We start from the raw sequence: 13,510 nt of genomic DNA, 5'->3' as shown, positions 1-13,510 counted from the left end.
TTCTGCAAATTCTTCAACATCAACTCAAATGCCCTCACATCTGTCCTTAAAGGAGAGTTCCCGTATGGGCCCCTCCCAAAGTTCATGAGACTCTGAGGGATTTTCTGGTAAACTGCTACTACGTTATTCCCTTAAACAGCCAAGGGAAATGAAAACTAAAATTAATTAAAAACCTTGCCAAATACTGGAGCCTGCAAAGGGCATCCTGGGAAAACTGGCAGAAGCCAGCAAAGGGTGAGAATTCTTTACCAGAGTTAGCTCTCACAAATCTGTCCATAGTGCTCAATCAAGAGAGGAAAATGAAATTTCACATTGTCTCTTCCTTTCCAAATCCAGACCCATTGGTTATTGATCCTTTTTCTCCCGGAGATGGCTATATGCCTTCTTGCTTGTCTTGTTTTGTTTCCAAGAACCAAGCTTGGACTCCTGCCTGCTTGGGACATGCAGGTGGTTGATTCTTTCTTTTGGCTATCTTTGGGAGTGACTCTGGATCTTGGGAAGGTAGTAACCTTTGCATCCTCTTTGGGGCCCCTCTTATACTCAAGTGGGGGTTGTTAAGTACTGCCAGAAATACTGTTTGTCCTAGATGAAAACTGACAAGATATTCTAAAGAATTTTTTAGTAGATCAGAAGTTGGTCAGAAATTGAAAGCTGATATACAGAGCCTGAAAGAAATTTTTTTTAGGCCTCTTTCCCTAAGCTAAAATGAAATAATGCACCCAGAAAGAAAAACCTTCTGAAGCCTTTGTAAAAGGATTTACTAAACATTCCAAAGATCTCTGATATAAAAAAGACTGAAGATAAGGTACTTGAATGGGTGGACCAACCTATGATGTCACTTAGGCTACAATCCAATTCTTTGATAAGTTGAGAATAACTGTCTTTTCCTTACAAATCTTTACAAAACTAGAAATGCAGCTGTAGAGGTAGTTTAAAGTTCACTTATTCCTTCTTATCACTCTCCAAATTTCCTCTATTTCTAAAGGCTTGAAAGTATTGTAAAAATTCTGGCTTTAGGAAACCAAAGTCCTGTTAGAGGGACATGCATTCTTTCCCTGTGCCTTTGAGATGTAATTGTTAACTTTTATCTAGGTCATCTCTTTAAAGTACAAAATTCAGGGAGAAGTAATTCTTATCAGAAGAACACAAAAAGGGTAAGGTCATTTGAAACTTAGATGAATGCTTCTCACAAATATTAATTTGTATTATTGTACTTGACTCAATGGCAGTGATTTTTTAAATAGAAGCTAGAAGTTCTCTGTTTATGTCTGTCTGTATGCTTATGTGTGTTTATTTTTTTGAAGATTTATTTATTTTAAGGGGAGAGAGCCTGCACTCACAAGTGGGGGGAGGGGTAGAAGGAGAAGGAGAAGCAGACTTCCTGCTGAATGTGGAGCTCTACCAGGGTTTGATCCCAGGCCCCTGAGCTCATGACCTGCACAGGTCAGATGCTTAACTGACTGAGCCACCCAGGTGCCTCTGTTTATATGTGTTTATATATATGTATTGTATGGTATTTGTCTGCCTTTGAATAGTGCTGCCAAAATTACTTTGTAAAAGAATTCTATTTAATTGACATAAAGAAAATTAAACATTTATATAAACTGAAGTCTCAGAAATATAATAGAAACTAACCCAAATGAATTTCAGGTTTACATGAACTGGGAAAATACTTGGTATTAAATTTGTTGGTTTAATTAAAACAGGCATGTCTTTAGAGTTACAAGGATTAAACATAATACTTTTATTCTACCAAGGCTTATTAAACCTCAAAAGAGTTTATGTTATCTCTTACAAAATTTTTCAGCAAGAAAAAATAGCTTGGGATGATGTCTGACTTTGTTTAATGTCTCATCAAGTTTTTGTGAGTAATCAAAAAATAAGTTTTTGTGAGTAATCTAAACATAATGATTGAGAACAAGTGAATTAGATATTTATGAAATAAGAGGTTTTAGGTGAAATTTTTAGTTTCCCTAAATCTTTTTGGTAATCTAAAACCTTAAAGTTTTGCTAAGTTAAATGACCATAATATAGTCATAAAGATCATTTTTAAATAAGATAAAATGCTAAAACATTAATTACTGAACATAGGCTTATCTACTTCTTTCTTCCTTTTGTTAAAAAAAAAAAGACAATAGGCTCAAAGTAGAGTCACTTGTGCTAAGCCCTGCACCAGCAAACTAAGACTTAATCTATAACTTAATTGCAATTTTAGCATTCTGTCAGGGACATGACCTTTATCCATTCAGTCTGGCACTACCTGATCAGCACTAGTAAGGTAAGTGATTGGTAAACCCTTGACCCCTTTCATTCCATAAAGGAAGGTGACCTTGCCTAAAATAATCCATGATTTTCCCCATTCTGCCTATAAAAGTCTTCCATTTCATACAGCCCCTCAGAGCTCCTTCCTATTTGCTAAGTGGGATGCTGCTCAATTTATAAATCTTACATAAAGCCAATTAGATCTTCAAATTTACACAGTTGAATTTTTATTTAAAACACTATTACATGGCAGCCCAGGTGGCTCAGTGGTTTAGCACCGCCTTCAGCCCAGGGTGTGATCCTGGAGACCCAGGATCAAGTCCCATATCGGGCTTCCTGCATGAAGCCTGCTTCTCCCTCTGCCTGTGTCTCTGCCTCTCTCTGTGTGTGTCTCATGAATAAATAAATAAAATCTTAAAAAAAAAAAAAAACACTATTACAGGGGGATCCCTGGGTGGCTCAGCGGTTTAGCGCCCACCTTCCACCCAGGGCATGATCCTGGAATCCCGGGATCGAGTCCCACATCAGACTCCCTGCATGGAGCCTGCTTCTCCTTCTGCCTGTGTCTCTGCCTCTCTCTCTGTGTCTCTCATGAATAAATAAATAAAAATCTTTTAAAAATTAATTAAAAAAACATACTATTACAAAGAAACTAAGATACTTGAGTCTGTTGATAAACATGTCTTGTGTCATACTGAAAGACTATATTGGGAAGAAACATGTTTCTAGAAATTATGAAATGTATTCATAAAGTTTCCAATCTAAAGAATACTGGCATAACAGTTTACAATTGCTTACTTCTTAGTTTCACTATAAATTAAGATTTCTAAAGGTTAATTATTCTAATTAATTAATGTAATTAAAGCTTCTAGAGGGGCACCTGCATGGATCAGTGGTTGAGCATTTGCCTTTGGCTCAAGTCATGATCCTGGGGTCCTGGGATCGAGTCCCGCATCAGGCTCCCTGCAGGGTGCCTGCTTCTCCCTCTGTCTATGTCTTTGCCTTTCTCTCTGTGTTATCGCATTAATAAATAAAATCTTTAAATAAAAAATAGAGCTGCTAGAAATAATAAGGAAAATATCTCTGTATATAAGGAAAGTACAATATATATTTTTGGTAAGAGAGGTTATGAGGAATGGAGATGTATTTTTTGTTTAGGAAAAAGAAAGTAGTTTTATCCTAAAGTGAAACTGGTTGTTTCAGAAGAAGAAAGAAGAAAATATAGAAGAAAATAAAATAAAGAAGAAAATTGGGAAGAAAGAAAGAGAAAAAGAATCCTACATTTTGTGCTCAAGTTAGCTAAAATAGAATTAATTTATTATAAGAGTTATAAAATGAAGCTTTAAAATCAGTAATGTACTTACATAAAACTGGAACTTAATTTTCTTTTATCTGTTAAAAGGACAAAATTTTCTTGGACTATTGGTCTTCTATTGATAAGAGATTGTCAAAGGTTTTTCCTTAACTTTTAAGTAGTCTGCCTAGAAAGTAAAGATTTTCTGTTTTATCAAAGTAATTTCCTGAGCTTCATGTCTGGTCTTTGACAGTTAAGAAAACTGAATCTCCTCAATACTGAAAGAGCAAAGTTTTACTAATAACCATGTAACCTTCTGTACTTGCCTTTGAAATCTTTTGTCACTTTGGTCAAATAAATAAATATTGTTTCATAGTGACATGTGATCCTTTTTTAGTCATGTCCAAACTTTTTTATATTTTTGACAAATTTCCTATAATCAAATTCCAAATGAAGTCCTTTTGACTTAGAACTTGGGTATTTTCTAGAGAGTCCCTGGAACATCTCAAAAGTTATGTTCTCTCTCCTTACAAAAAGTGAGATACCAAACTAATTAGGCTAGTTTGCTATGTTAAATTACATGGGAAGCATTGTCAAATAAGTGATGCTAAAGCTTCTTAGATTATATTTGTGTGGATATATTAGTAATATAAGTGTTTCAAAATTATGTGAAATTCCTAGAAATGTGGCATGTTTGGTATAATGATTGTTAGACATAATTCCAGTTACTGTCTTAAAATGTCTTAAAACCAAATTTCCTTGTCACTTCCATTGAAATGAATTTTCATCAGATCTTTAATAATAAGTATTTTTTAAAACTTTTTTTATTTACAGTTATTGTTTTACCCATACACTTTTGAAAAAGTGTTCAAAAGTATTTGAAAAGTACTATATCTTCAAAAAGATTTAAGGAAAGCACTTTTGACTTTAAGATCATAAAATTGAACAGAGTAAGAATTTCCAGAACTACTGAAAACCCTGGATTAAAGCAGAATGAGAATTAATCACATGGCATTCAGTGAAACTGATGAGGGTAATTATAATTTCTAAAATATTTTGTTTGAAACTTTGCTTTTTTTTTTTTTAATGGTTTCTTTTTCCAGATTTAAGGAAACTTTTTTCTCTTAAGTACCTACATCTTAGAGCAACTTGGTAAAGTGCATCTTTGTGAAGATGGAACAACTTTCCTCCCTACCTGATCCCTCCAGAATTTGGAGTGAGTATTCTTATTTCATGGCAATATTTGTTTAATAAGAAGCTGTTCTCCTTGTTAACAGGACACAACTGAAAAATTGGTTATATTACTAGGGCTTTGACTGGAATGTCATATTTGAGAGACATCTACATAGACTCAACCAGATATCACCAGTCTTCAGGAATTAAGGTGGGCTTTATGGGGGCAATAATTAAGCCCTTGGAAAAAAATCAGCCTGGTGCCTTCTTGTGAGGTCACTTCCTGGCAGGATCGGGAATGTGAGAAAATCTGAGGAACCTCAAGAAGAGAGAAATTCACCCAAATCTATAGGTAGTGTAAGCCAAGTCTAATGACAAGAATTCAGCTTGGCTTCTTAGCCTTCAAAGGCTTTTAAAAATCCAATCTGAGATTCCCTATGAAAAGTTCCAGCAAAGCAGATTTAGGAGCCTATATCATCATCAATCACTATTCTTGTTGCACTTATGTAAATAATCAGGTCAAGTTTATTGAAACTAGATTTTGCAAACACATTTGTCTTACTATGGTTCTCTTTATAAACTGGAGTTGACTATGGAAAGGAAACTGTTTTAGTAATACACCTTTGTGGATATCAAATTATTGTACTGTTAATTACCTCTGAGGTTTTCTTTTCTATGTATAAAATGGGCTATATACTGAACTCTTCTAGTTTCCTTCCATATATGGCTACAACCCTCCAAACTAAGATTTCCAAAGTTCTTCCACTCTTCTGACATGGAATCAATGAGAAGTAAAAAATCCCCTTTCTGGAAGCCATGCAAGCTAAAGCTAAACAACTTCATATAAACTTCAAAGAAATCACCACAACAGCTCATTTATAGACAATCTTTGTGCCTATAACAGTGTGGGCTACTGAGAAAGATCACTAGAGACATTCAAACTGCAAACTAGGAAAATCTATCAGACTGCCACTTCCTGCTCTTGGTCCATCTAAAGATGAGTTAAACAGTACATCTAGAAAACTTCTTGACTGGTTGGTTGCCTTCAGAAGTCAGGGTCCTGGGATCAAGCCCCACATCCCAACAGTCTCCCTGCTCAGTGGGGAGTCTGGGGCTCCCTCTGCCTCTCCCTCCCCCCTGTTCTCTCAAATAAATAAATAAAATCTTAAAAAACAAAGAAGTCAGAAACTGAAATCATAATCTGCCCCTATTACTAACCATTTTTGTTTGTTTCCACAGAAGTGCCTCTTCTTAAATACCTGATTGCTTGCATTATAGACCTAACTTCTGGAGCCTGCCCACATCACCAACTCTTAAAGTGAGACACAACTGCTTAATTAAACTGTCTCTGGGCTGAGAAACTTCTTAGGAAAGTTTCAAAGGCAAGACTGAAAAGGAGCAGAATACATGAACCAAAATGTGCCACTTTGGCATGTGGATTATTTTGAGCTGAAGACATTCAAGACCCAGCAGTCTTTAGAAAAAAAATTTACCTCTCTCTTAACTACCTAAAGAATTTAGATAGTGGGCCTGAGTCAGAGAGTCACTTTGGTCTATTACCAAAGAAACATTCATCTCAATGAACCATCTTCATGGTAGGGCAAATATCTAATTACGAAACAGCTGCTCTTCTTATTGTCCTGTGAGTTCTATTCCCCTTTGAAACTCCAGGCCCCTATCCCATTCCTTAGTTCATGATGGCATATAGTAAGCAGTGACTGCTCTACTTACCCTTGAGTCTCATACTCTTACAGGTTGCTGTACACAAAATTAGTTTTGCTTCTGTTGGTCTGTCTTGTGTCAAGTTAATTATTAGACCAGCCAAAGAACCTAGAAGGGTAGAAGAAAAATATTTCCTCCCCTACACTGGTCTTTATAAAAGTCCCTGTGTGACAAAGATAAACTCAAAATGGATGAAAGATCTAAATGTGAGACAAGATTCCATCAAAATCCTAGAGGAGAACACAGGCAACACCCTTTTTGAACTCAGACACAGTAACTTCTTGCAAGATACATCCACGAAGGCAAAAGAAACAAAAGCAAAAATGAACTATTGGGACTTCATCAAGATAAGAAGCTTTTGCACAGCAAAGGATACAGTCAACAAAACTAAAAGACAACCCACAGAATGGGAGAAGATATTTGCAAATGACATATCAGATAAAGGGCTAGTTTCCAAGATCTATAAAGAACTTCTTAAACTCAACACCAAATAAACAAACGATCCAATCATGAAACGGGCAAAAGACTTGAAGAAAAATCTCACAGAGGAAGACATAGACGTGGCCAACATGCACATGAGAAAATGCTCTGCATCACTTGCCATCAGGGAAATACAAATCAAAACCACAATGAGATACCACGTCACACCAGTGAGAATGGGGAAAATTAACAAGGCAGGAAACCACAAATGTTGGAGAGGATGCGGAGCAAAGGGAACCCTCTTGCACTGTTGGTGGGAATGTGAACTGGTGCAGCCACTCTGGAAAACTGTGTGGAGGTTCCTCAAAGAGTTAAAAATAGACCTGCCCTACGACCCAGCAATTGCACTGTTGGGGATTTACCCCAAAGATACAGATGCAATGAAACGCAGGGACACCTGCACCCCGATGTTTCTAGCAGCAATGTCCACAATAGCCAAACTGTGGCTATTGATGGAGCCTCGGTGTCCATCGAAAGATGAATGGATAAAGAAGATGTGGGGATCCCTGGGTGGCGCAGCGGTTTGGCGCCTGCCTTTGGCCCAGGGCGTGATCCTGGAGACCCGGGATCGAATCCCACATCAGGCTCCTGGTGCATGGAGCCTGCTTCTCCCTCTGCCTGTATCTCTGCCTCTCTCTCTCTCTCTCTCTGTGTGACTATCATAAATAAATAAAAATTTATAAAAAAAAAAAAGAAGATGTGGTTTAGGTATACAATGGAATATTACTCAGCCATTAGAAACGACAAATACCCACCATTTGCTTTGACGTGGATGGAACTGGAGGGTATTATGCTGAGTGAAGTAAGTCAATCGGAGAAGGACAAACATTATATGTTCTCATTCATTTGGGGAATATAAATAATAGTGAAAGGGAATATAAGGGAAGAGAAGAAATGTGTGGGAAATATCAGAAAGGGAGACAGAACATAAAGACTCCTAACTCTGGGAAACAAACTAGGGGTGGTGGAAGGGGAGGAGGGCGGGGGGGTGGGGATGAGTGGGTGACGGGCACTGAGGGGGGCACTTGATGGGATTAGCACTGGGTGTTATTCTGTATGTTGGTAAATTGAACACCAATAAGAAATAAATGTATTAAAAAAATTTAAAAAATCATTTGAAAAAAAAATTACTTAAGGAAAAATTTTTTTAAAAAAGTCCCTGTGTGAATAATGGAGCTAGTCTTTATTTATTTATTTTTTAAAGATTTTGTTTATTCATGAGAGATACACAGAGAGGCTGAGACACAGGCAGAGGGAAAAGCAGAAGCAGGCTCTCTGCAAGGAGCTTGATGTGGGACTCCATCCCAAAACCCTGGGATCAGCCCATGAGCCGAAGGCAGATGCTCAACCACTAAGCCACCCAGGTGTCCCAATGGAGTTGGTCTTTAAAGGTCATTTTTTTTTTTAAGATTGTATTTATTTATTTATGAGAGACAGAGAGAGAGAGAGAGAGAGGCAGAGACACAGGCAGAGGGAGAAGCAGGCTCCATACAGGGAGCCTGATGTGGGACTCGATCCCGGGTCTCCAAGATCAGGCCCTGGACTGAAGGGGGCACTAAACCGCTGAGCCACCCAGGCTGCCCTAAAGGTCTTTTTTTTTTTTTTTTTTAAGATTTTATTTATTTATTTGACACAGAGAGAGGGAGCAAGAGGCCCACTAGCAGTGGGGGTAGCAGGCTCCCTGCTAAACAAGGAGCTTGATACAGGGCTTCATCCCAGGACCCCAGGATCATGACATGAGCAGAAGGCAGACACTTAACCAACTGAGCCACCCAGGTTCCCGTAAAAGTCATGTTTTTAAAGTTGTCTAACATTTTAGAGACTAAATGAGATGAGGTTGTTTTTCTTTTCTTTCAGCATAAAGCATTAATGGTTCTTTTGCATTGCAAGAAATGAGCAATCATTAGACAAATTTAAAAAGTAGACAAGCCTTGTCCTTCCAAAACCAGTATCTTCCATTCATTTTGAAGGACTACAGAGCATCTTGAATCCGAGGTCCATTACCTACACTCAAACCTACCCTCAAATCCACCTTTTTCTTTGTCCTGTTCCCTTAGGATTTTTTCTTTTCTTTTCTTTTTTTTTTAAGATTTTATTTATTTATTCATGACAGAGAGAGAGAGAGGCAGAGACACAGGCAGAGGGAGAAGCAGGCTCCACGCAGGGAGCCCAATGTGGGACTCGATCCCGGGACTCCAGTATCACACCCCGGCTTGCAGGCAGCACTAAACCGCTGAACCACCGGGGCTGCCCAGGATCTTATTTTCTACTAAAAAATTAACAAATTCAAAAAAAAATAAATAAATAAAAAATAAAAAAATAAAAAATTAACAAATTCATATGTTCAGCTAAGATATGCAAGGATATAATCCAGAGAAATGACTAATACTGTAAGCTTTCTGGCATACAAAATTAACAGTGGGAAAGCAGGCTTCTTTCTGGAGGTTCAAGTTGCTTTCCCTACATGCAGAGTCAATCCTAAAGAAGATCTATTTTCATTTCCATAAAAAAGTATTGTCCTATATTTCTATTGCTTGAAACATCAATAAGGAAATCTCCTAAAGAGCTAAGAACTACATGTGTCTCAGGAAATTCTTTGTTCCTAATCTCAATGATTAAGAGTCTACCAAGAGATATCCCTCAGGGCAAAAGAAATCTCAGTCATCAATATTGCAGTTAAGATTGTATGTAATATACACTAAAGGATGTATTATTTTGAGCATGTGGCAAAAAACCGTATCCACTTTAAACTATGCACTGACTAATGATAAGATACAATTTAGGGCATGATTTTCTCAGTGTCAGTTCCAGAGTCTCCAATGCCTGAAAAAATCTGACACATATTAGGTGTTTTATAAATATTTGATGAATGAAAGAGAACGATATATTATATCGATATAATAGGGTAACAAACAGGGATTCTATTATAATGGAACAATAGGAAAAGAGATGAATGATTGACAGACACTAGTATCTATATGTATCTATATCCATATATGTATTTACAGATCTATATACCTAAAAGAGCAATGCTGAGTTAATTTCCTTCACTTTTGAACAATTATTAGTAATTTCTGTTGATAAAGCTAGTATGCTATAAAGCATAATAATATTTTGCATCGGGATCCCTGAGTGGCACAGCGGTTTGGCGCCTGCCTTTGGCCCAGGGCGCGATCCTAGAGACCCGGGATCAAATCCCACATCGGGCTCCTGGTGCATGGAGCCTGCTTCTCCCTCTGCCTATGTTTGCCTCTCAATCTCTCTCTCTCTCTCTCTCTCTCTCTCTCTGTGACTATCATAAATAAAGATTTTTTAAAAAAAAATTTTGCATCACTCTCAAGGCTTTTTTAGTTTATATTATTATTTAATTTATCTTTTTTTATCATAAGTCACTATTTTTAAATTTTATTTTCTTAAAGATTTTATTTATATGAGAGAGAGTGAGCATGAGCAAGGGGAGCAGCAGAGGGAGAAGCAGACTCCCCACTGAGTAGTGGGCCCAACATAAGGCTGGATCCAAGGACCCTGGGATCATGACCTGAGCTGAAGGCAGATGCTTAACCAACTGAGCCACCCAGGCACCCCATCATAAGTCACTTTAAATCAGAATTGGAAGTGAATGGAATATGTTTTTACTAATGATGGTATGTTAATTTTAAAAATGCACAGTACTACACATTCAAAAACAAGTTTATGATGACCCTATCCTTGCTTTAAGATTTCTGTTCTCTTGAGAATTCAGAGCCTAGAAAAATATTGAATAAAATGTGCTTCCCAAAAAAAGAACTAGCATATTCTCTTTACCAACAGCCAGAAAAATAAGAATGTTCATGAAACAACTATAAGATTCTTGGAGTCACCTAACTCTGGGAAACGAACTAGGAGTGGTGGAAGGGGAGGAGGGCGGGGGTGGGGGTGGGGGTGACTGGGTGGCACTGACGGAGGCACTTGAAGGGATGAGCACTGGGTGTTATTCTGTATGTTGGCAAATTGAACACCAATAAAAAATAAATTTATTATTAAAACAAAAAAGGTTCTTGGAGTCAGACGCGCTACCGTTGCGCCACGAGGCCTCTATGAGATTCTTAAATAAACTCGTTTACTCCTAGTTAAAACTGAATATTAGATTTTCTATAAATCTATTTTTGAGGTGCTTGCTAATTTATTTTCTATTTATAGACTATATGCAAGAGCATTTGATTTCCACAATTACAAAATATACTGAAAGAAAATAAATTTGCTAGCAAATAGCTATTTAGTTACTGTTCTTAACTCATACCTTTCCAGCATTGTTCATCACTCCACTCACTCCAGATTCCATCATCTGAGCAATAAATATTCACTTTACTTCTTACCAAAAAGCATAATTTTTGGCTTTCATTTGATGTTCTTGTGATTTGTATCTCATTCTCAACTGTGGTAGTCTGAAAACCAAGTGAAAAATAAGATGCCATCATTTGATCTAATTGTAGCTAGATAGATCCCATTTGATTTGTCACTTTCATAGTGAATTTTGTTGCATAAAATATACATATCAAATGACTAGAAAGGTATATACCAAAATCTTGACAGTGATTATCTCTCTGTATGGTGGGGGTTTTTTTTCAGTTTTTTCTTCCCTTCCTTATCTATATTATAAATTTTTTCTATTATAATGGATAATGGATCACCTGTAGTAAAGGGCATGTGTGACAGGGCAAAATGCCTAGATGTCTTTAAGTGTTAATAATACCAGTATTTGGATTAGTGTTAAATTTCTCAGATTCCATAAACTGGAAAATGCCACATATACTGTTAACAAAAAGAGCCATCATGTGAATGATATTTCTATGGGAACTATAGAGTTCATACACATAAAGCCTTTTTTCCTCTTTATTCTTATTTTGATTTACTGCCACAAAAGCTGTGTAATAGTGCTCAGGGCTTAGCATGAAACTTCTTCAGATATGAGAATACACAAGGCTGAATGATCTTAATGGAGAAAAAAAAAATTGCTCAGTTTTGCTTTTCAAAGAACTGAACAGTGATTCTCATCCAAAATAACAGCTTCTCTTTTGTTGTAACTTCTTGGGAACCAGCATAATATAGTGGACCGGGAATAACTGGGTAATTTGTAAATCAATTCAGCTCCCAGTTTCCTCATCTGTATATGAAATTGATTAGAACTAATGGCTCACCTACATGTCTCCATCACTTCCTAAGTTGGAAATCAGTGAATAAAATTAACAAAAGCAATGTGGGGCTAAAGGCATCATCACAGTGTTGTCGCTGGGTGGTAATGAGTCTTTAATCATTACCTACCCCCCACCGCCAGCCCCTCTTCTGCATTATAAGCAATGCAAGTAGCCCTGTCAGAGCCTAATTCTGACCTGATGTTTGTTCCTCAAGAAGTGGTTTTCCTTTTTCTTTTCTTTTCTTCTCACCTAAGGCTTCATCAAATCCATCTCACACTTGCACTTGGCAACTTTAATTTATTGGCACATTATTAGAAACAAATGACAATATTATCTCTGAAGTCCTAATGTAGCTTTAAAATTGGTATCATTAATTATGCTTTCAGACTATAAGCAAGAATCTTTCTTTTGTCTCCTAAATTATATGGTTTTCTGGAAATTAAGATATATGTCATTCTATTCCTCATATAGATAGAAACTGATTTTGGTTCTCATGTTTGCTTATTTTATTAAAAAGGCTATGTTTAAAAAATAAAATTTAAAAAAGGTTATGTTTATGATTTCCCCAAATAAATGCAATGTTCATACCACCCAAGTAGTACCATCTTCTGTGAATTCAATTTCATAAATGAAACATTTGGCTGGAATGGGTCCTTTAGGCATGTTCCATTTCAGGTTAATTTCCTCTGAATTCTTCACAGTAAGACTAAGGTAGTCTGGTGGCATAGGTTTAACTAAAAAGCAAAAAGAAGCCATTTCAACATGGAAGTTATTAAGTTTAGCAGTAGCTATTATAAAAAGCTAGGAACACCTAGTAAGAGAAGCCTCTAAGATAAATAGAGTGGTTCAAAACCAAGATTAGTTTATTGAGAAACTTGGTTATTTTGGAAATTAAATTTTGATAAGTTACATATTCACAAATATTTAAGTCCAAGGGAAAAGTTAGAAGATCCAAATCATTACAGTCATTTTTCCACTTGCTTGCATTAGGAACAACTGTCACAACCATTACTACTACTATTTTATCAATAGCTAACTCTCATTTAAAGCTTATGATGTGTCAGGCACCAAACCAGGGATGTCACATAAACTCACTCATGTCTCACAAGAAACCTATGACGTATCCTCTATTATCCTCATTTTACTGATAAGGACATTGAAACAGACATTAAACATAACTTGCCCAAAGTCATACAGCTAGAAAGTGGTAAATCCAAGATTCAAATCCAGGTATAGCAGACTCTGAAACCTGTCATTATTATAACTGTTAGAACTAGGAACTCAGACTCAGAATATCCAACCATTTGCTTATTGAGATATCGGGATAAGTGATTCTATAATTGCTCCAACATTAACGCTAGACAAAAATACTTTATAGCAGACCAACTCTTTGAGGCTGTGGAAT

General features: G+C 36.7%; 1 protein-coding gene across 8 annotated transcripts in view; it reads right to left on the bottom strand.

Annotated features, from left to right (window-relative positions):
- IL13RA2 (interleukin 13 receptor subunit alpha 2) overlaps positions 1-13,510 on the bottom strand; it is a 107,021-nt gene that overhangs the window by 62,034 nt on the left and 31,477 nt on the right. For 5 of the 8 annotated variants that reach the window (XM_077889238.1, XM_077889236.1, XM_077889234.1 and 2 more), the window contains 2 exons: positions 12,694-12,839; positions 11,211-11,355 (listed from right to left, as the gene is read on the bottom strand). In XM_077889238.1, coding sequence (XP_077745364.1) covers positions 11,211-11,355; positions 12,694-12,839 — 291 coding nt within the window. Of the gene's footprint in view, positions 1-3,647; positions 3,744-6,437; positions 6,560-11,210; positions 11,356-12,693; positions 12,840-13,510 lie in introns of those variants that run through there. The other 3 variants (XM_077889241.1, XM_077889239.1, XM_077889233.1) reach the window with 3 other exon arrangements.

This window comes from Canis aureus, chromosome X, assembly GCF_053574225.1.
Source record: "Canis aureus isolate CA01 chromosome X, VMU_Caureus_v.1.0, whole genome shotgun sequence".
In the NCBI taxonomy this organism is placed as follows: Eukaryota; Metazoa; Chordata; class Mammalia; order Carnivora; family Canidae; genus Canis; species Canis aureus.
This window is presented reverse-complemented; position numbering and strand designations above follow the sequence as displayed.